At 38.4% G+C, this 24509-nt stretch overlaps 1 protein-coding gene across 1 annotated transcript in view; it reads right to left on the bottom strand.

Annotated features, from left to right (window-relative positions):
- Nucleotides 1-24509, bottom strand: part of mus81 (mus81 structure-specific endonuclease subunit) — a 174323-nt gene that overhangs the window by 122837 nt on the left and 26977 nt on the right. Inside the window, exon 4 of the mRNA XM_090376390.1 lies at nucleotides 10467-10872. Coding sequence (XP_090232516.1) covers nucleotides 10467-10872 — 406 coding nt within the window. The remainder of the gene's footprint in view (nucleotides 1-10466; nucleotides 10873-24509) is intronic.

The raw sequence follows: 24509 nt of genomic DNA, 5'->3' as shown, positions 1-24509 counted from the left end.
AGCTTCCTCTAGGGCAGCAGTAAACAGCTTCGGAGATATTGTGTCTCCTTGTCGAACTCCTTTCTCGATTTTAAATTTGCTACTGTCTTTGTCTAGTCTAATAATGGAGGTAGCACTCTCATATATTTTCTTCAAAATCATAATATATGGGGTATCTATGCCTTGTCTTTCCAGTTCCCGAAACATTGCCTTATGCTGTATGGAGTTAAATGCCTTTTCATAATCCACAAATGCCAGGCATAATGGTGTTTTATATTCATTTGCTTTCTCCATTAGCTGTGATATTATGTGAAGGTGATCCATAGTTGAGAATCCTGTCCTAAAGCCAGCTTGCTCTTTCGGTTGATTCTCATCAAGTATTCTTTCTAATCTGTTAGTAATGACCCTTGTGAACAACTCGTAGATGTGGGATAACAAGCTAATTGGTCTATAATTTCCAATTTCTGATTTATCTCCTTTCTTATGCAGCAAAACTATGATTGTATTATTCCACTGCTTAGGTGTCACACCTTTTCTAATGCACTTTGTGAAGAGCCTTGCCAGTTTTTGTGTTATGCTCTTCCTCCCAATTTTAACAACTCTACAGTAACTTCATCTTCCCCTGGGGCTTTCTGATTCTTCATTTTCTTCAATGCATGTTCTACCTCATCAGGAAGAATATCGGGTATGTCGTATGTGTTGCTACTTTGCAATCCATCATCCCCACTGCTGGTATCATTCCCTCGCTCCTTGTATAATTCTCTATAGTAGTCTTCTGCTATTTGAATTATGCCTTCTCTGCTGTTTATAAGTACACCATCGCTATTCTTCAGTTTCAGTATCATTTGTCTTTCTGTATTACTGCTCATGGCTGCTCATTTAAATCCTTTGTTTTCCCTTAATGCTTTTTCTACTTTTCTTGTGTTAAATCTTCTTATGTCCTCTCTGAGTCTCTTTCTAATAGCTTTGCATAACTCAGTATACTCAAATTTCTCCCTGTCAGTGTTTTTCTTGCTCTTCATTTGTCGTCTTCGGTTCATCAGGACAAGTGTTTCTTGACTAATTTTTTCTTCTCTGAGTCTCTTTCTAATAGCTTTGCATAACTCAGTATACTCAAATTTCTCCCTGTCAGTGTTTTTCTTGCTCTTCATTTGTCGTCTTCGGTTCATCAGGACAAGTGTTTCTTGACTAATTTTTTCTTCTTTGGATTTCTGTTTCCCTATAGGTTTCTTGGGCTTTATCACTTTCAGAAAGTTGTAATATTCCTCGTCGATATCTTGGTCCTGAGCAGTCTGCAGAAGCTCAAATTTGTTCTTAAGTTCCAGTACATACTGCTTTTTCTCCTCCTCTGTTATCTCAAAGACCTTTGTATTATTTACTCAAGTCAGTTTTTTCCTTTCCTTTGCTACATCTATATCAAGTGTACATCTTACCATTATGTGATCACTTCCAACATTTACCTTATTCAGGACGGTAACATCATTCACAATATATCTTCTGTTAGTGAGGATGAAGTCGATTTCATTAGTTGTTAATCCATTTGGACTCTTCCATGTCCACTTTCTGTTCACCCTTTTCTTGAAAAAAGTGTTCATTACTGACAGTCCTTGACAGTCCTATTTGAGATTCTGCAAATTCCACAAGTCTTTCACCTCTTTTATTTCTTTCACCAATTCCAAAATTTCCTATAGTTCCTCTTTCTGCGCTGTTTCGTCTTTTTTCCAACCTTAGCATTGAAGTCACCCATAATAATAGTGTAGTGGGTTTTCTGCTCATCTAGAAGACTCTCAATTTCGGTGTACATTTCTTCAACCTCTTCATCATCATGGCTCGATGTTGGTGCATAAATCGTTATAATCTTTAGCTTGTACCTTTTAGAAATCTTGAGTATTAGTCTTGACACCCTTGGTGATGTACTTTTGAATTCCAAAATGTTGTTTTTAAAATCTTTATGGACCAGAAACCCAACTCCACCTTCACTCCTTTCACTGTTTCCATTGGTGTACAACAGATTTCCACTTGATAAACTTATAAGTGATTCATTTCTTCTTCTTGTTTCAGCCAAACCGATGATATTCCAATTCACATTTTCTAATTCCTTTTCCAGCTCTAATATCCTGTCTTCACCGATGAGTGATTGTACGTTATAACAGGCCAAGTTCAGTTTCCGTGCATGGCAGCCTGGTCGTACCCAGAGATTCTTAGCACCCTCTGCTTCCACTCTGATCCTCTCGCTGCCGTAAGAGGGAGAGTGAAAGCTGCTGGGGACTGAGGGCCATTTGTATTGTTGTGCTCTCATATGCTGGAGGGTTTGCTCTTTTCCTCTTCACGTTGACCAGGCGTCTTGAAGAGAACCACTCTACACGTTCGTTGCCACCTAAGTGACGTAACAGGGCTTACCATCGAGAAGGTGTGCATGAGTAGATTTTAGGGAGGCAGGCCAACCGGACTTCTCCTAAATCTTCTGTAATAGAGATATATTGGATCCATCAGTGTTTTAGGCTGAGTGTCTGATAACACACAGGATACCTGTTCCCCCTCTAAGCCCCTCTGTCTTCTAACTTCTCCACTAATGCGGGTGTCCCCCAAGGTTCAGTTCTTTCCCCCACTCTTTTCCTCTTGTATATTAATGACCTTCTTCCATTAACCGGTAATCCTATCCATAGTTTTGCCGATGATAGCACACTGCATTCCACTTTCCATTTTGAGAAACCTTGTCCTGTCAATCAGCTTCAACTTCTCGAAAATCTGCTACCAATTCCTTAAATGCCGATCTTCAGGTAATGCTCCAGTGGGGCAAAGACAACTTAGTTGATTTCAACCCTTCTAAAACTCAGTCTTGTCTTATATCTCGCAAAAAGGATTCTTCTGCTCCTATGCTTATCTTTAGTGACACTCCGATTTCTAGGCAAAATGATATATCTCTTTTGGGGATTACCCTGACTTCTAATCTCTCTTGGCACAAGCACATTACAAATATTGCTTCCTCTGCATCTAAAAAACTTGGTTTTCTCTTTCACTCTCGGCGTTACTTTTCTTCCAAACAGCTGCTCACTCTCTATAAATCGCAAATCCGCCCTTCCACGGAATACTGTTCCCACATCTGGGGTGGTGCCCCCAAAATCTCTCTCAGGCTTCTTGATTCCATTCAGAAGAGGGCAGTTAGGTTAATTAATGATTAATCTCTAACAGAGTCTCTCCACTCGCTTTCTCATAGACATACTGTTTCTGCTGCATGCCACTTCTACAGATACTTCCATGGGCACTGTTCTTCTGAATTGCCTTCTATAATTCCTGCTCTCTCTTTCAAAACAGTCTGAACACGTTCCGCCACCAGCCATTTACTGTCCAACTTCAAATCCACAGAACCAACTTTTCATCTTCCTCATTTATTCATTCAACTGCCATTTTCTGGAACAACCTTCCTTCATACGTATTTCCTGAAAGTTACAATCCACAGAAGTTCAAGTCCAATGTCAACAAATATCTTCTTTTTTTCGTCCTCTCAACCTCCAACTCAAGCACGGTACTAAGTACTATAGGTTCTAATACCTCTCGTGTTTGGGGTTCACATAAAAAAAAAAAAAAAAAAAAAGTGGTCTCAGAGTTTTAAAATTCTATACAGTATGATCATCTGATGATGTTACCAATAACAAATTCTGAATGGGAAGCATTCAGGGAAGTAATTGTAGAACCTACTAGGCTTTTAACATCAACTAAGAAATATTGTTCTTGGCTTAGACCTAAATGTATGTCATATGAATTGATGAGACTTTTGGCAGAGAAGCAAATGCATGGGTTGCATATGAGGTCAAATTATGAGGTCAAACAAAAGCCTACAGTATATATAAACTAGTTTGTAATTAAGTCACAAAAAAGGATAAGAAAGTTAAGGCAGGTACGAGAGGTCCCCAGCAAAGAATGGAGAAAAGAAAAAAAAAAAGAAGTAGCATAGACCTCTTTACTTATATCAACAATAGAAGGAGAGGGTCGAATCACATTGGCCCACTTGATATCGATGGCAGAAAATGTGGGGTTTAGAGGGGAACAGGTATCCTGTGTGTTATCAGACACTCAGCCTAAAACACTGATGGATCCAATATCTCTCTATTACAGAAGATTTAGGAGAAGTCCGGTTGGCCTGCCTCCCTAAAATCCACTCATGCACACCTTCTCGATGGTAAGCCCTGTTACGTCACTTAGGTGGCAACGAACGTGTAGAGTGGTTCTCTTCAAGATGCCTGGTCAGCATGAAGAGGAAAAGACCAACCCCTCCAGCAATATGAAAGCACAACGAATGGCCCTCAGTCCCCAGCAGCTTTCACTCTCCCTCTTACAGCAGCGAGAGGATTAGAGTGGAAGCAGAGGGTGCTAAGAATCTCTGGGTACGACCAGGCTGCCATGCACGGAAACTGAACTTGGCCTGTTATAACGTAAGAACACTCATCGGTGAAGACAGGATAATAGAGCTGGAAAAGGAACTAGAAAATGTGAATTGGAATATCATTGGTTTGGCTGAAACAAGAAGAAGAAATGAATCACTTATAAGTTTATCAAGTGGAAATCTGCTGTACACCAATGGAAACAGTGAAAGGAGTGAAGGTGGAATTGGGTTTCTGGTTCATAAAGATTTTAAAAACAACATTTTGGAATTCAAAAGTACATCACCAAGAGTGTCAAGACTAATACTCAAGATTTCTAAGAGATACAAGCTAAAGATTATAATGATTTATGCACTAACATCGAGCCATGATGATGAAGAGGTTGAAGAAATGTACACTGAAATTGAGAGTCTTCTAGATGAGCAGAAAACCCACTACACTATTATTATGGGAGACTTCAATGCTAAGGTTGGAAAAAGACAAAACAGCACAGAAAGGGGAACTATAGGAAATTTTGGAATTGGTGAAAGAAATGAAAGAGGTGAAAGACTTGTGGAATTTGCAGAATCTCAAGGACTGTCAATAATGAACACTTTTTTCAAGAAAAGGGTGAACAGAAAGTGGACATGGAAGAGTCCAAATGGATTAACTACTAATGATGTCACCGTCCTGAATAAGGTAAATGTTGGAAGTGATCACAGAATGGTAAGATGTACACTTGATATAGATGTAGGAAAGGAAAGGAAAAAACTGACTCGAGTAAATAATACAAAGGTCTTTGAGATAACAGAAGAGGAGAAAAAGCAGTATGTACTGGAACTTAAGAACAAGTATGAGCTTCTGCAGACTGCTGAGGACCAGGATATCGACGAGGAATATTACAACTTTTTGAAAGTGATAAAGCCCAAGAAACCTATAGGGAAAAAGAAATCCAAAGAAGAAAAAATTAGTCAAGAAACACTTGTCATGATGAACCGAAGACGACAAATGAAAAGCAAGGAAAACACTGACAGGGAGAAAATTGAGTATACTGAGTTATGCAAAGCCATTAGAAAGAGACTCAGAGAGGACATAAGAAGATTTAACACAAGAAAAGTAGAACAAGCATTAAGGGAAAACAAAGGATTTAAATCAGCAGCCATGAGCAGTAATACAGAAAGACAAATGATACTGAAACTGAAGAATAGCGATGGTGTACTTATAAACAGCAGAGAAGGCATAATTCAAATAGCAGAAGACTACTATAGAGAATTATACAAGGAGCAGGGGAATGATGCCAGCAGTGGGGAAGATGGATTGCAAAGTAGCAACATATACGACATACCCAATATTCTTCCTGATGAGGTAGAACATGCATTGAAGAAAATGAAGAATCAGAAAGCCCCGGGGGAAGATGAAATTACTGTAGAGTTGTTAAAATTGGGAGGAAGAGGCATAACACAAAAACTGGCAAGGCTCTTCACAAAGTGCATTAGAAAAGGTGTGACGCCTAAGCAGTGGAATAATGCAATCATAGTTCTGCTGCATAAGAAAGGAGATAAATCAGAAATTGGAAATTATAGACCAATTAGCTTGTTATCCCACATCTACAAGTTGTTCACAAGGGTCATTACTAACAGATTAGAAAGAATACTGGATGAGAATCAACCGAAAGAGCAAGCTGGCTTTAGGACAGGATTCTCAACTATGGATCACCTTCATGTAATATCACAGCTAATGGAGAAAGCAAATGAATATAAAACACCATTATGCCTGGCATTTGTGGATTATGAAAAGGCATTTGACTCCATACAGCATAAGGCAATGTTTCGGGCACTGGAAAGACAAGCCATTGATACCCCATATATTATGATTTTGAAGAAAATATACGAGAGTGCTACCTCCTTTATTAGACTAGACACAGACAGTAGGAAATTTAAAATTGAGAAAGGAGTTCGACAAGGAGACACAATATCTCCGAAGCTGTTTACTGTTGCCCTTGAGGAAGCTTTCAGAAGATTAGACTGGTCGCAGAAAGGAGTCAATGTGAACGGAGAGTACCTAAACCATTTACGATTTGCAGATGACATTGTGGTCATAAGCCATGATCCCAAAGAATTAGAGGAAAATCTTAATCAGTTATGCACAGTTAGTAAGGATTTTGGACTAAAGATGAATATGGCTAAAACAAAAGTAATGATGAACAAGTATGCCACAGAAAGGGAAATAATGATTGAAGGAGCAGTAATTGAAAAGGTGGAGTCATATACTTATCTGGGACAAGTTATTAGCTGTAATAATGATAAATGGCTGGAAGTCAAGAGAAGAATAAATTTTGGATGGATAGCATTCAGGAAATATAGTCACATACTGAAGAGCAATATCCCAGTTTGTCTGAAACGTAAAATAATGGACCAATGTATACTCCCCACCATGACTTATGGAAGTGAAACTTGGGCACTCACCAAAAGAATGGAAGAGAAGCTGAGAACCACACAGCGAAGAATGGAACGAATCATATTGGGAATAAGACTGTTAGATAAGAAGAGAAACACATGGATTAGGCAACAAACTCAAGTAAAGGGCATTCTTATCAAAACTAAAGAACTGAAATGGTCTTGGGCAGGACACATAGCTCGAAGACATGATGACAGATGGACTAAGAAAATAACAGAATGGTATCCAAGAGGAGCTAGAAGAAAACCTGGAAGACAAAGGCGGAGATGGATAGATGAAATTCATGAGTTTGTGGGTAGTAAATGGATGTCCAGTGCTCAAAACAGAAGGAACTGGAAAGTTGCTGGAGAGGCCTTCATCCTGCAGTGGATTGAAAATGGCTGATGATGATGATGATGATGAAGAAATATTGTTCTTGGCTTAGACCTAAATGTATGTCATATGAATTGATGAGACTTTTGGCAGAGAAGCAAATGCATGGGTTGCATATAAATTATGAGGTCAAACAAAAGCCTACAGTATATATAAACTAGTTTGTAATTAAGTCACAAAAAAGGATAAGCAAGTTAAGGCAGGTACGAGAGGTCCCCAGCAAAGAATGGAGAAAAGAAAAAAAAAAAGAAGTAGCATAGACCTCTTTACTTATATCAACAATAGAAGGAGAGGGTCGAATCACATTGGCCCACTTGATATCGATGGCTTAACTGTTAATGATCATGCTCAGGTTGCTGACAAACTGAGTAGATATCTCATTCATCCATGAGGAGTTCTTTAAAGAGTGGAATGGCAGAAATTCATCAAAAATTAACTGGGAGCTAAATGATTTTGTGATATCTGAGAGGAAAGTGGAAAAGATATTATTGAAACTTACACATAAAAAAGTTGCCTGGGATGGATGGGATTTATCCAATTATATTAAGAGAGGCAGCAAAACAGGTACACAAATCACGAACCATAATTATTAGAGCATCTTTGAATTCAGGGTAGGTCCCTATGAACTGGATATGTGCGAATGTATCTTCAATTGATAAAGGGGGGTGGGACAAAAAAGGTGATATGAGTAATTACAGACCTGATAGTTTCTGTTCCAGGAAAAGTAGTGGAGTCTGGTTAAAGAAGTAATGCAGGACCATCTAGTCAGAAATGCAGTTATACTGCATTCACCACATGGATTTGTTAAGGGACAGTCTTTTCTAACCAATCTGAATGGATATTATGACACAATAACAAAGGAACAGGATGTAAAGAATAATTTTGACATTCAATATTTATTACTTAGATTTCAGAAATGCTTTTGATACCGTTTCACACAAAAGAGTGTTATATAGAGTTACTGCTATGGATAAAGGGATTGCTGAATGGGAAAAGACAGAGTGTTGTTTTCAATATTTATTAATGCTGATGATGGTTTATTAGACTTAAGTTTGCAGATGATACAAAGTTGGCAGGGTGCTTAATGCAGTAATCAGGAGATGCTACTGCAACACAATTTACAAATATTAAGCATATGGGCTGAGAAATAGAAGTTTAACATTAACAATTGCAAAGTACTGCATATGGGTAATAGCAATCCCAGACAACTGTGTGGCACTATATCAGGGTAGTGCAAAATGAAAAAGATCTGGGATAATTGTGCAGTCAGATATGAAGTTCACTGAGGAGTTTAAAGAGGGCACCAGGTCAGCTCATGGGGTTTTGTATATGCTTTTGTATACAGGAGGTTTCCTAGCAGGGGTAAGGGAGTGATTATGCCATTGAGAAGGTAATGATTTGGCCACATCTTGATCATTGCAATATACACTGAGTGATCACTGAATTATGACCACCCCTATGAAAACTGAATGCGACCTGTTGACCATGTGAGGTATGAGAGTGCACAGTCATTCGACCTACGTAGCATAGATAAGGTGTCAGTGGTTCAGTAGGTAATAAAATTCCCAGTGTGATGGGTAAAAGGAAGGATTTATCGGACTTTGATAAAGGACAGATTGTGGGAGCTCGACGAGCTGGTGCCTCGATTTCCCAAACGGCTGAACTGGTGGGGTGTTTGAGAACCACCATTGTTAAAGTGTACCAGGACTGGCGTCAAAATGGTCAAACAACAACCTGATGCCAAAACTGCAATGGTCGGTGAAAGGCTGATGTTAGAGGTGAGCGCCGGGTCCGATGACTTGTACAGGCAAACAGACACAGCACTGTTCAAGAGTTGACTACCCAATGCAACATGGGTCAACCCGGAACAATATCTGGCATGACTATGCATCGCACGCTCGCACTATGGGCTATACCAGCAGATGACCCCTACGGCATCTTCTCCTAACCAAGGTTCATCGGCATAAAAGAAGACTCGCCTGGTGCAAAGAGCATGCAAGTTGGAAGTTAGAAGACTGGAAGAAGGTGTGCTGGTCGGATGAGTCAACTATTTACTCCACGCTGTGGATGGTCATGTACAGATTTTATGTCAACAATATGAGGCTCTTCATCCATCATGCATGGTATCAAAAGTGCAGGCTGGTGGAGGCGGCTGTATTGTGTGGGGCATGTTTCACTGGCAGAAACTTGGACCCCTGGTGCATGTGGAACAACATATCAGTGGTCTCCGCTATTGACAACTGCTTGCTGACTGTGTACACCCCACTATGTTACACTTTTTTCCGAGTGGTGATGGTGTTTTCCAAGATGACAATGCACTGAGCCATCGGGCACTTGATGTGCAGGAATGATTTGAGGAACACAGTTCTGATTTCCAATATGTCGTTTGGCCTCCGAACTCCCCCAATATCAATCCCATAGTGCACTTGTGGGACACAATGGAAAGGCATATCAGGCATCTGGATATCAATCACCTCCATACCTGCACTGCTAGATGCATTACACACAGCTTGGTGGCCATACCTCCGAATGCTTACGACATCTTGTTGAATCAATGCCACGTCGGATAGCTGCTATTGAGGGCAAAAGGAGAACCCACAAAGTATTAGGTAGGTGGTCATAATTCAGTGTTCACTCAGCGTAAGTCTGGAGAGCTTATTTTAGGAAGGATGTAGATCTGCTGGAACAGGTGCAGAGAAGGCAACCTGATTGGTGAGCGGAACAAAAGGGTACTCCTACTAAGACAGTCTTTCAGTTCTGCAAATTGCAGCATCTGGAGACTAGGCATCTGCAAGGTGATCTGATCGAGTTGAACAGTTTGAATAAATTCAAGGGAGAACTAAAACTATTGTAGGTTTTTTTTTTTTTGGCTGGTGCTGTATAATGCTTTCTTGCCTCATTTACCACTAGAAATATTAACTTTTCAATTTGAAAATCTGCAGTCTGGAAAATGTCAGCAACAGCAGGAAGAGCATTTACATTACAAATTCTATAAAATATAAACCAGATAGGCATATTCAGCACTTGTAAATGCAAAAAGCACCTTGAAAGTAACAATGGAACACAAAAAATCGAAACTGCTCTGCACACAGTCTATTTTTCTCCAGGCTACATTTGATTAAGGTCTCAAGTGTTATGAGTGTAATTCGCAACATTGTTTTACTAAGAATTTAGGAGCATTACTTGACTCTGTAATTATTCAGAATTGGATCTAGGTTTATATTAACTTTTTTTACTGAAAAAATTGTGAATCACTCTGTATTTTAAGAGCATGCAATAAATTAATTCATATCTTACCCTCCAGTGACTTCACAGGTATCAACACACAAAATAATTTCAAAACTACCTCCTTTCAAAGAAAATTTTTCAGTAGAAGTTCTGGAATTACCAATGCTGTTGTCTTCTAAAGAGCAAGGGGCAGATCTGGTATTCTTAGAATCACTGTTTAATGACTGTTCGGAAAATAATGAAACATCCATTGGTTCTGCTACGTGACTGATTAGCCTACTGTTGATGTTTTCTTTAGAAGTGGAAGTCAATGATTTGGATACTTTTGAAACAGCACTTAATCTGTAACCTTCAGAATTTGAAACCACAGGCAGTGATGATTTTACTATGCTACTCTTTGTACCACTAGTCTTATTTTCATTGCTGGTGCAATCATTTAATTTGCAAATTTCAAGGAGTGGTTCATCAGCAACACCTATAAAGATTAGAATGCACAAACATATATTTATATATATATATAAAAAAAACCATCATACATCTGCTTAAAATGAATTACTCGTAATATCACTACCTCTTACATATTGAGTGTTATTTCTAATATTCAAAAGGCAATGATCTATGATTATTTTGGTATATTTTATATATAATTATAAAAGAAATGAAATTTAAGGTCTTTATTTAATATTCCCTTAAGTTTAATTCATTCCCTTCTTTTCCTTGGTCGGATTACTGTTTCAAAACTTCTGATATCAACGTTTGCTCAGATCGTGTCAGTGAAATTATTCTTGCAGGAATGGAATCCTTCATCCCACACTCCACTTTAAAATCTTGTCCTTTATCTAAACCTTGGTTTTCCAATAAATGTGCTAAGGCTGTTCAAGAGAAGAATTTTGCATATCGTAATTGGCTTGTCTCTAATTCTTCAGTTTCATTTTCTGCCTACACCAAAGCTCGCAACAATTGTAAAGCAGTTATTAATCAGTCCAAACTAGAATTTGAACAGGCTGAGAGTAGAAAACTTGCTTCTTGCCCTAATGGTAGCCGAGCATTCTGGTCTCCTGTCAAAGCTATTGGCCGCAACTTTTGCCCATCTCTGCTCCCACCTCTGTCAAAATCAGATGGTTCTGTTGTCACTTCAGCCAAGGATAAAGCTGACCTGCTAGCATCCCATTTTTTTCCCAGCTCATGTATTAATGATCTTGGTAAAACACCTCCCACCATTCCCAACACGCTCCATTCAATGCCTCCTGTGGTCTTCCATCAAAAGGATATCAGAAGGATTTTGATGAATCTTGATGCTAAAAAAGCTCCAGGTCCCGATGGTATTTCGACACTTGTTCTCAAAACCTGTGGTCCTGAACTTACTCCTATTCTTTGCCGCCTTTTTTCACTTTCTTATTCCAAAGGTGTTTTTCCTTCTGTTGGAAATTTGCTCATACCCAGCCAGTTCCTAAAAAGGGTGACAAATCCCTCCCATCTAATTATCATCCTATTGCAATTACTTCTAATCTTTCTAAAGTAATGGAGAAATCAATTAACCACCAACTCTTAAATTACCTAGAAACCTTCCGTCTGATCAACGATCGCCAGTATGGATTCCGTCAATGTCGATCCACTGGTGATATTCTGGCTTCTGTTACCCATTCATGGACTAATTCAATGGAAAGGTTTGGTGAAACACAAGTAGTTGCTCTTGACATCTCAAAGGCTTTTGATCGTGTTTGGCATAAAAGGTCTTCTAAACAAGCTTCCATCTTATGGTTTGCCAACTGGTTTTAGTAATTGGTTATCCAGTTTTCTCTCTGATCGCTCACTGAGGATGATGGTAGATGGCTCCCTGTCTTCTAACTTCTCCACTAATGCCGGTGTCCCCCAAGGGTCAGTTCTTTTCCCCACTCTTTTCCTCTTGTATATTAATGACCTTCTTCCATTGACTTGAAATCCTATCCATAGTTTGCCGATGATAGCAAATTGCATTCCCTTTCCATTTTGAGAAACCTTGTCCTGCTTAATTAGCTTCAACTTCTCGAAAATCTGCTATCAATTCCTTAAATGCCGATCTTCAGATAATACTCCAGTGGGGCAAAGACGACTTAGTTGATTTCAACCTTCTAAAACTCAGTCTTGTCTTATATCTCGCAAAAAGGATTCTTCTGCTCCTATGCTTATCCTTAGTGACACTCCGATTTCTTGGCAAAATGATATATCTCTTTTGGGGATTACCCTGACTTCTAATCTCTCTCTTGGCACAAGCACATTGCAAATATTGCTTCCTCTGCATCTAAAAAACTTGGTTTTCTCTTTCGCTCTCGGCGTTACTTTTCTTCTAAACAGCTGCTCACTCTGTATAAATCGCAAATCCGCCCTGCCATGGAATATTGTTTCCGTATCTGGGGTGGTGCCCCCAAAACCTCTCTCAGGCTTCTTGATTCCATTCAGAAGAGGGCAGTTAGGTTAATTAATGATTAATCTCTAACAGAGTCTCTCCACTCGCTTTCTCATAGACATACTGTTTCTGCTGCATGCCTCTTCTACAGATACTTCCATGGGCACTGTTCTTCTGAATTGGCTTCTATAATTCCCACTCTCTCTTTCAAAACAGTCCGAACACGTGCCGCCACCAGCCAACATCCATTTACTGTCCAACTTCAAACCCACAGAACCAACTTTTCATCTTCCTCATTTATTCATTCAACTGCCGTTTTCTGGAACAACCTTCCTTCATATGTATTTCCTGAAAATTACAATCTACAGAAGTTCAAGTCCAATGTCAACAAATATCTTCTTTCGTCTTCTCAACCTCCAACCCAAGCACGGTACTAAGTACTATAGGTTCTAATATCTCTCGTGTTTGGGGTTCATATATATATAAAAAAAAAAAAAAAAAAAAGTGGTTCACTTTTTTTGGCAAAAAACAGTGTCAGAACTTTAGTGCAACCAAAATTAGAAATTACTGTTGCTATATGTTAGAAAGTGCAATAGAAGTTTCTTGAATAAATAGCAGTTCCTTTTGAATGAGGTGATATTTATTAGAATGAAATTCCAATAAATATCACTTCAGTTTCATTTTCTGCCTACACCAAAGCATCACAAAATAATTCACCCCCACCCTCTCCAAAAATGGTTCAGTGTAATGCAATTTTATTTTGCCTCAGAAGAAGTGAATAGTGTTTGGCTATGTAAATATCAGCTTTTTTTTTTTAATTTACAAATTTCAACCTAATCCAGTATAGCATAACAATGTTTAAAATTACTACAGGCATCTTGCTTAACAAGGAGGGTTAGAGGTCCCTTGGAGACAAGTTGTTAAATGAATGGTGGTTTTCCATATACTCGCATATTTGCTAATGCTATCAAGGCATTGTTAGGTGGGTCGGAAAACTGCTAGCTTGGGGGGATACACAGACTAATAGATTAACTGTAACTGCTGCAGAGGTGAAAGTTTGTTACCACAACAGAACATATTAGTAAGATGTTCTAAGGACAGAAACGTTTCAAATGAGTGGGTAGCTAATGCCAGGGAAGTGAGCTTAAATAACTTTAAGGGGTGTGTCAGGGTAGTTAACTATACAAGAGCACCAAGTCTTAATTGTTTATACAGTAATGTCAGAAGTGTTGTAAATAAAATGAGTGAATTCGAACTGCTGGTTAGGACAAGTAATGCTAATATAATAGGGCTTACGGAAATAGGGGGATAATAAGTGGTGCCACCTGGAAATAGGGGGATAATGAGTTTCAGTATGGCATGTATAATGTACTTAGGAAGGATAGGGAAGATAGAAGGGGTGGTGGGGTCATGCTTCTTATCAAAAGAAGCGTGACGAAAGCTTTCCTGGATTCAGACGTTTCACATGCTAGTATAGAATCTGTATGGTGTGAGATAGTTGGAAGAAAACGTATAATGAGAGTGAGAGTAATCTACAGACCAGGGTGATTGTGAAAATTATGATGAGAGTCTCTACAAGAAAATGGAATGGACAAGTAAGAATCAATGTCTTATTATGGGTGATTTTAATTTGTCTCTTAATTGATTAGAGCAAATGGGAAGGAAACTCCACATGGGTGACAAAATTTTAAATCAACTAGATGATTGTTTATTTGTAACAACATGTCAGGGAAAGTACTAGGGAAAAGAGAATATTCTAGACTTCATCACCAACCATGAACCATATGACATAATAGGGCTGACAGTAGAGGAACCAGTAGCAGGAAGTGATCAAAGAGTTCTACAGTAGCCGATGAGGGGGGGAGAGAGAGAGAGAGAGAGAGAGAGAGAGAGAGAGAGAGAGAGAGAGAGAGAGAGAGAGAGAGAGAGAGAGAGAGAGAGAAGTAGTCAAAGGCAAAAGAATGGATTATAATTTCAGGAAAGAAAATTACAATACCTTATGGTGCTACATGGCCTCTAATAACTGTGTAGATATCTCAGAGACAGCAAACACAATTGAATTAAAACATTAATCACAAAAGCCTTGAATGCTTATCTCTCTATATACAGTAAACCTCCGCTATTCGCGGTTTCGCGTTTGCTGATTTAATATAAAATGAAACCTAAAAAAATGTGAATTTTAAAGCACCGTGAACATTTTTAGTATTAGTATTTTAGTATTAGTAACGGCCGTATGGTGCAAGAAAGCCTATGGCTTATGCTGCACCAGCCAAAAAAAAAAAAAAAAAAAAAATCCGAACAAAACAATGATAAAAACAAAAATTAAATAAATAATAATAATTAATAAATAAATAAAAATAATAAAATGAAATTAAAAATTAAATAAAAAGGAAATTAATCCTATCATCCTATGCGCTTCCCTTACCCGAAAGTACTATCCAGATGACCTTTGAATTTCCCCAAACTGTCGGCCTCTACCACCCATGAAGGCAACTTATTCCAGTAATTTATAACTCGCTGGCTAAAATAAAACTTCCTGCAGTCCAATCTAAACATTTCCCCGCGTAACTTGAATTTATGTCCCCTAGTTCTAGCATCATTTATAATCTTGAAAATTTTGTCCTCATTCATTTTACTGATGCCTCTCAGAGCCTTAAACACCTCAATCAAATCTCCTCTAAGGTGTCTAGTTTCCAAACTCTGCAACCCACATATTCGAAGTCTTTCTTCATACGGACGCCCTTTTGCCGATCTCACCAGGCGAGTTACCCTTCTTTGCACCCTTTCAAGAAGCTTGATGTCTTTCTTTAGGTGCGGTCTCCATACTTGAACACAGTATTCCAAGTGTGGTCTAACATAGGCCTTATATAATGGGATTATCACGTCCCTATCTCTACTTGCAAAAGTTCGATAGATCATCGATAGGACACCATGGGCCTTCCTTGCAACCTGTTTACAATGCTCAGAGAATTTCATGTCTGACCGTATCGTAACACCCAAGTCCCTTTCCTCCAGTACTGGGTTTAGTTGAACTCCACCAAGTGAATAAGTTATTTTGGGATTACTGTTTCCCAGGTGTAATACCTTACACTTTGTTGGATTAAAGCACAGCTGCCATTTTTCTGACCATTCTTGAAGTCTATCTAGGTCTCGCTGAAGAAGCTCAGCTTGACAGTGATCATTAACTACTCTACCAATTTTAACATCATCTGCAAATTTAGACATCACGCCCTCTATCCCTTCATCAATGTCGTTTATGAAAATTAAAAACAACAGTGGTCCTAATACTGATCCTTGGGGAACCCCACTTCTTACATCAACCCAATCTGAGGAATAGCCATTTATCACAACCCTCTGCCTCCTGCCCTGAAGCCATCCTTCTATCCATCTAAGGATTTTCCCAGTGATTCCAACCTGTTCCAGCTTATAAAGCAACCGCTCATGTGGGACTGAGTCAAAAGCTTTGCTGAAATCTAAATAAACAATGTCGAAATTATTCCCTAAATCCAGCTCGTGAGTGACCCTTTCGAAATAGCGAACCAGATTTGTTAAACATGATTTTCCCTTTACAAAACCATGCTGAGTATCCTTGAGAATTTCAATTCGATCCAAATGATCCTGAATTCCACCTTTGATCAATGCCTCCATGATTTTCCCTACTACTGAAGTCAGACTGACAGGTCGATAATTTCCCACTTCACTTTTAGAGCCACCCTTATGTATGGGAGATACATTTGCACTTTTCCAATCCAAGGGAATCTCCCCAGAGTCTAGTGATGCTCGCATAACCAGCCTCAGTGGTTCAATGCACTCGCTTGCCGCCTCTCTCAAGATTATAGGGTATATTCCATCAACTCCAGGAGCCTTACTAGTCTGTAGGCTTGAAAGTTTTTTCATTAAATAATCTTGCGAAATTTCAATATCATTAATTACATATTTTTTAACTTCGCTCCCACAATTTCCCATTGCCACAAAAGGCTTTTCATTTGTAAATATCGATGCAAAATAACTGTTGAGTTCATCTGCAACGGCAGCTGGTGTATTTATTACTATCCCCTTTCCCTTACGTAAAGGTCCGATCTGGTTTGTCCTGCTCTTCTTGGCATTTATATATGTGAAGAATTCTTTATCCCCCCCTCTTTGCTCTGTTTGCTAGTGATTTCTCATAAACTGCCTTTGCCTGTCGAACCTTTTCTGTGGCTCTATTACACATCACCTTGTAGCTGTTATAGGCTTCAGTACTTCAGTACTTCAGTATTTTCCGCCATAAAAAAACATGGGCGTGGCTAAAATTATCTTTCCCGGTCAAAACAGCGCTCAGTGGGTGGGGGGAGAGGGGTGACAAAATCCCAGAGTGAATGTTTCTCGCTACTCCTTGTTCAGTATGTGTTATGTGCTTGTCATGGAAGGTTTCGTCGTTTGATTTTAATTTATATGCTTATAAATTGAATAAATTTATCAATTTATAAATTGATATGCTTACAAAAGTGATAAATTTACCGTTTTGCATTGTAAAACAGACTTTTTCAAGTGTGTTAACGGAAGAAAGGTAGACAAGTTCTTTCTAACCCGTAGAAAAATATGGCTATGAATAACAAGGGAAATGTGAAAAGATCAAAGAAGGTGATGACATTAGCGAATAAAATTGAGTTATTAGACAAAATTTCTAATGGTGAAAGTGTCTCCTCAGTGGTAAAACATTATAAAATTAATAAGTCAATGGTACGATCAATCTAGAAATCGGAAGAAAAAATCCGCCGTAGTGTCCGTGAAAACGCGCTAATTGCTTCAAAAATTTGCTCTGTAACTCGTGATGTTAAATTAGAAAAAATGGAAAAAGCTTTAAATCTGTGGATAGAAGACCAAACTCGAAATAAAATTCCATTAAATTCACTCATCATTCGTGAAAAGGCAAAACTCCTTTATCAACACTTTAGCGAAACTGGTGATAGCACTGACGGGATAAGTGTTTTAGCTAGCAAAGGCACTGGTTTGAAAGATTTGTTTGAAATATCTAATAAATATTACATTTAATATTAAACTGTTTCTTATTTTCATTTCGATTCCATATGCTTGCATTTCACTATGTACTGTCTATGTACACAGTCATATTATGAAGATACATATAATACATACATAGACAAAATTTTAGACTAGTTTTTCTTATATATTTCATACTTTGGAATGGAACTCCTTTATTACTATGGGAGCCATAACTCAGTATTCGCGGTATTTCTCAGGAACGTAACCCCCGCTATTTGCGGGGGTTTACTATATTAAAAAAGTTTTCCTCCTAGTGATATTCATTCGAGCCAATGGGAGAAGAGGGCAAGGCAATTACGTCACTAAAAATGGAATTAATTATCGACAACTGGCTTCATAAGGTTGACCAACCTTGTACATGTGCTTCCTTAACATTTGATGTTCCATTGTAACATTTTTTGTATATTAATGAATATTGTATATTTGTTAAAAGTTTAGTATTTTGTAAATATTTTAAATATTTGTATAGTTTGTAAATATTTCAGTTAAATATTTTAGTCCTGCTCTTTCAGATGCAACAATATTCCTCATGCATTATGGAACCTGAAACAAAAGGCCTTTTCCTAAGTGACCTGTGTAAACGCAGGTAAATAATTACATAGGTCATTTCCTGATTAAGTATCAATCAGTACATTTCGACAGTGTGTCTTTTACGTAGAAAAGCATTTAAGAATAAACAAGGTGTTACCTTTCATTTGCCGGAAGGAATTCTTCTTGATCAACTCTCCTTTTTGTGAATTATAAAATAATAAAACAAATTGTCATTAAATTAATCTAAAAATTATAACGTATAAAACTCATAACGTGTTCCATATTATCAGTCCACAAGTAATTCAACACCACCAGGATCGGCGTGGCACACTCGAACACAACCCCAGGAATATCAAACCCCCATGTAACCTGTAGTACTCGAAAACATTTTGTCAAAATCGCGAATCTAAACAGAAGTAAAATATTCTTAAGAGCGATAAAATTTACAATTAAAATCCACTGCAGTTTCCTCCCCTTAAGCGGACCAAAACTTTTCGACAAGTGTCGTGTTCACAGGGCGGAATAAAACTGATGAGATTAGTATGTACGGGAATTTATAAATAGGAGACTAATCTTTGGTACTCATGTTCAAATGACCATGAATCAGAAATGAGGAATGGCTGACGGATACTGATAGAATTTCTTTGTAATTTCATTTCCAAGGTTTCGTCAAGGTTTCTGATATGTGGTCATTTGAACACATGCATACCAAAGATTAGTCTCCCATTTATAAATTCCCATATATACTAATCTTGTCAGTTTTATTCTGCCCTGTGAACACGATGCTTGTTGAAAAGTTTTGTCCGCTTGAGGGGAGGAAATTGAAGTGAATTTTAATTATAAATTTTATCGCTCTTAAGAATATTTTGCTTCTATTTAGATTCGCAATTTTGACAAAATGTTTTCCAGTACCAGTGGTTACATGGGGTCAGGTTGGGGTATGCCGTGCCGATCCTGGGGGTGTTGGATTACTCGTGGACTGATAGTATGGAACACATTATGAGTTTTAAATTATTTTTAGATTAATTTAATGACAATTTGTTTTATTATTTTATAATTCACAAAAAGGAGATTTGATCAAGAAGAATTCCTTCCGAAGGAATAAAAGGTAACTTCTTGTTTATTCTTAAATACTAATATAATGCAGGAAAATATCAAGCATGTATGCTCTCACTTATTTATAGTAGAAAAGTGTACTGGTGAGCAAAGTGAGCAGGGGCAAATTCCCCGTAGAATACCATTAAAAAACTACTTCTCGAGGAAGATTCCAATTTGGATGAATAAGTAAGTTGCCAGATTACTTGAGCAGAAAACTGTGCTCACAGAAAATGTTTCTGTGACACACAAAAAAGGTTAGGCTGGCAAAGGCAGATTATGATAAATCGCTGGCAAAGAGTGGGGATAATGAATTCTTCACATATATAAATGCAAAGAAGAGAAGGAAAACCAGATCGGACCCTTATGTAATGGGCTGGGATAGTATTAGATAACCAAACTGAAGTTGCAGACAAAATCGACGGTTACTTTGCATCGATATTTACAGAAGAAAAACCCTTTGTGTCAATGAGAAATTATGGGAGTGAAGTCGAAAAAAAATGTAATTAATGATGTTGAAATTTCACATGTTTATTTAATGAAAGCCTATAGGCCAGTAAGGCTCCTGGGGCTGTAATGGGCGTGGGATAGTATTAGATAACCAAACTGAAGTTGCAGACAAAATCAACAGTTACTTTGCATCGATATTTACAGAAGAAAACCCTTTGTGTTAATGAGAAATTATGGGAGTGAAGTCGAAAAAAAAAATTTAATTAATGACGTTGAAATTTCACATGTTTATTTAATGAAAGCCTACAGGCCAGTAAGGCTCCTGGGGTTGATGGCACATACCCTATAATCTTAAGGGAGGTGGCAAGTGAATGCATTGAGCCATTGAGGCTAATTATAAGGGCATCACTAGTCTTAGGAGAGATTCTGTTGGATTGGAAAAGTGCCAATGTATCTCCAATACATAAGGGCAGTTCTGAGAGTGAAGTGGGAAATTACTGGTCGGTCAGTATAACTTCAGTAACAGGGAAAATTATGGAGACAATAATCAAGGGTGGAATTCAGGACCATTTAGATAGAAATGGAATTATGAAGGATACTCAGCATGGTTTTGTAAAGGGGAAATCGTGTTTAACTAATGTGATTAGCTATTTTGGCAGGGTAACTCAAGAGCTGGACTTAGGAAATAATTTTGATATTGTTTATTTGGATTTCAGCAAAGCATTTGAGTCAGTCCCACATGACCAGTTACTTTATAAGCTGGAACAGATTGGAATCAAGGGAAAATAGTTAGATGGATAGCTTTAGGGCAGGAGGCAGAGGGTTGTGATAAATGGTTATTCCTCAGATTGGGTTGATGTAAGAAGTGGGGTTCCCCATGGATCAGTATTAGGCGTGATGTCTAAATTTCCAGATGATGTAAAGATTGATAGAGTAGTTAAAGATCACCGCCAAGCAGTGCTTCTTCAGAGTGACCTAGACAGACTTCGGCAATGGTTAGAAAAATGGTAACTATGCTTTAATCTTCAGGGCAGAATGTGATGGCCCGATAGGAGCTAGATATTGTCAGTGACTCAATTGTCAGGGAAATGGGAAATATATTGTATGGATAGACGGAATAGGACCAGGGTATGTCTGCCAGATGCAAAGGTTGATGATATTGTAGGTAGATGTCATTTTTTAAGGGCACAAAAGGTGATATTGTTGTACACGTTGGCACTAATGACATTAAGTGCAGGAGATCTGCAGATTTACTTAACAAGTACAGGTCAATGCTGAAAAAAAGTTGTGAATTAGGGTTAAATTTGAAAGTGTCTGCAATCCTGCCCAGACATGATAGGAGGGAGTATATGATGAGAGCCTTGTCGGTCAATTCGGCACAGGAGAGATTGTGCAAGGCTCGTGGGGTAGAAATTTTCTTAGCATGTCTTTCCTTGTTAACAGCAAAATCTGCTTCTACAGGGATGGGATTTCTATGGGATAAATAGAAAGGGTGCAAGAATATTTGCTGATGCTATTGAGGCAATATTAAGTAGGTCGGATAACTGCTAGATTGGGGCGATTCGCAGACTAATAGATTAACAGTATCTGCAGGCAGAGGTGGAAGTGATTCTTGCATTAAGAGCAACAGCCCAGAAAGCAAGTTGCTGGGGATTTCAGGAACTGCGAGGAGTCACTTGAAACAAGTAAATACATGGGCTGTGTTAGAGTAACTAAGAATAAGAATAGATACATGTATTCTTGCATGTTCACCAGTGCTAGGAATATAATAAATAAATTTGATGAATTTGAAGTGCTGGTCAAGACATCAAAGGCCAATACTGTTTGGAAATCAGAGACATGATGTCACACAGATATAAGGAATGCAGAATTTGAATTAGGGGAGTACAATGTGTACAGAAAGGATAGGCAGGATAGCAAGGAAGGAGGTGTTATGCTGTTAGTAAAAAACACAAAATCTAAGGAAGTGCATCCAGTTGGCAATGTTGAATCAGTTTGGTGTGACATAAGGACTGGGAAACAAAAATGACGGTAGGAGTTTGTTATAGGCCTAATGACTCTGATGAGTACAATGAATAGTTATAAAGAGAAATAGAGTGGGCCAATAAATCAGTGTCTTATAATATGGGATTTTAACTTCCCAGATACTGACTGAAACTTGTGAGTTGGTCACTTGCACACTAGCAAGGTTTTTGTGGATTTATTGTTTTCTATAGCAACAGCATGTTAGAGAGGCAACCACAGGGAGTAACACTCTTGATCTGATTATCAGCAGTGATTATTCATCATTAAGAATTTACAGATAAAGATGTCACTAGGTGCCAGTGATCACAGTATACTAATGTGGGATTTACTGAAAGATGTAACTACCATCATGGGTAAAGGGAAGGGTTTTGCTTTCGTAAAGGTGACTACAGTGGTCTCAGATATTTTTTAAATTCTATACAGTGGGACCAATTGATGATGTTACCTATGGTGAATCCTAAATGGGAAGCATTCAAGGAAGTAATTTTGGAAGCTACTAAACATTTTGTTCCAACTAAGAAACACTGTTCTGGGTTTAGATCCAAAAGGATGTCAGATGAACTAATGAGACTCGTGGCAGAGAAGAAAAATGCATGGGATACCTAAAAATTATCAGGTGACAGAGAAGCCAATGGTAGATATAAGCTAGTCTGTAATCAAGGCACAAAGAAGGTTAGGCAAGTGAAGGCAGATTATGAGAAATCTTTGGCAAAGGATGCAAAGAAACACAGGATGAATCAGATTGTTTCACTTGATATCAATGGTTTGAATGTAGACGATCATTCTCAGATAGCTGCCAAACTAAATGAGTATTTTGCATCTACATTAACACGAGGAGTTATTCAAGGAGGAGAAGGCCAGATATTTATGAAACCTTAACAGGGAGTTAAAGGATTTTGCAATAACCGAGTGCAAAGTGGAGGAGAAATTGTTGAAGTTAAACGTAAGAAAAGCATCTGGGGTGGATAGGATCTATCCAGTTATATTAAAGGAGGCAGCAAAGAAAGTAAGCAAACCCTAAGCCATAATTATGAGAGCATCCTTGGACTCAGGAGAAGTCCCCACAGACTGGAGATGTGCAAATCTATCTCTAATTCACAAAGGGGGATCAAAGGGTGACACTAGTAATTACAGACCTGTTAGTTCGACTTATGTTCCAGGGAAAATAATGGAGTCACTGGTTAAAGAAGCACTGCAGGATCACCTAGACCAACATGCAGTAATAATTCAGACACAGCATAGGTTTGTAAAGTGGAAGTCTTGTCTGACCAATTTGATTGGATATTATGACATGGTCACAAAGGAACTGGATGCAAAATATAATTTTGATATCATAATTTCAGGAAATCTTTTGATACTGTTGCACATGGAAGACTACTATATGAATTGGAGCAGTATGGCATTAAGGGCAAGTTGCTACAATGCATAAAAGGATGGTTGAGTGGGAGTAGTAACCAATGGACATTACTCTTTGTGGATTAATGTTATTAGTGGTGTCCACCCGGATTCGGTCCATTGTTATTTTGTATATTTATCAATGATATTGAAGGTGTATGAAGCTTAATGTCAAATTTTGCTGATGATACAAAGATTGGCAGGGTTGTAATAACAGCAATGACAGTATGCTGTAACAGGATCAGGATTTGGACAGATGGGCTGAGAAGTGGCAAATGAATTTAACATTGACAAATGCAAGTACTGCATATGGGTAGCAGTAACCCCAGAGAAATATACCAACTGGGTGATGTTACACTCAGGGTAGTGGAGAATGAAAGAGACCTGGGAGTAATTGTGCAGTCAGATATGAAGTTTTCTGAGCAGTGCAGACAGGCTGCAAGAGTAAGTCATGGGGGTCTTGTCAATGATATACAGGAATTTTGCTAGCAGGAATAAGGAGGTGATTATCTCCTTGTATAAGGCAATGGTCAGGCCGCACCCTGAGTACTGCATATAGGTCTGGATGCCTCATTTTAGGAAGGATGTAAAGTTGCTAGAATGAGTACAGAGAAGGGCAACAAGATTGGTGAGGGGAATGAAGGGATCCTCTTACCAAGAGAGGCTTAAGTTCTGCAAATTTCAGTGGCTGGAGACGAGGCATCTGCGCGGTGATCGATTGAGGTGTATAAGGCCTTGAATGGGTTGAGCACGCTGAATTCTGATGGGATCCTTCCACTTGTTCAGATTACAAACGTAAGAGGGCATAAATTCAAATTAAGAAAAGATAGATGTAGAATAGATGTGCGGAAATTTGTCTTTAGCCACCGGGTAGTTGAGTGCTGGAACAAACTTCCATCTGTTGTCGTGGAAGTTGATAGCTTAAATAAATTCAAGGAAGAAGTAGACAAACTCTTGGAGCAAATGGATGGGTGAATGGGAAGTTTTTTTTTTTTGGCTGGAGCTTGCTTTCTTGCATCATATGCCTCTACTAATGCTAATCCAGCAAAATTACACATTAATAACTTACACATTTGGTGGAGTTGAACTAAAACCGGTAATGGAGGAAAGGGACTTGGGTGTTAAGATATGGTCAGACATGAAGTTCTTCGAGCATTATACACAGGTTGGAAGGAAGGCCCATGGCA

Source organism: Mastigoproctus giganteus, chromosome 6 (assembly GCF_048544385.1).
Source record: "Mastigoproctus giganteus isolate SK-2022 chromosome 6, ASM4854438v1, whole genome shotgun sequence".
NCBI classification, from domain to species: Eukaryota; Metazoa; Arthropoda; class Arachnida; order Uropygi; family Thelyphonidae; genus Mastigoproctus; species Mastigoproctus giganteus.
This window is presented reverse-complemented; position numbering and strand designations above follow the sequence as displayed.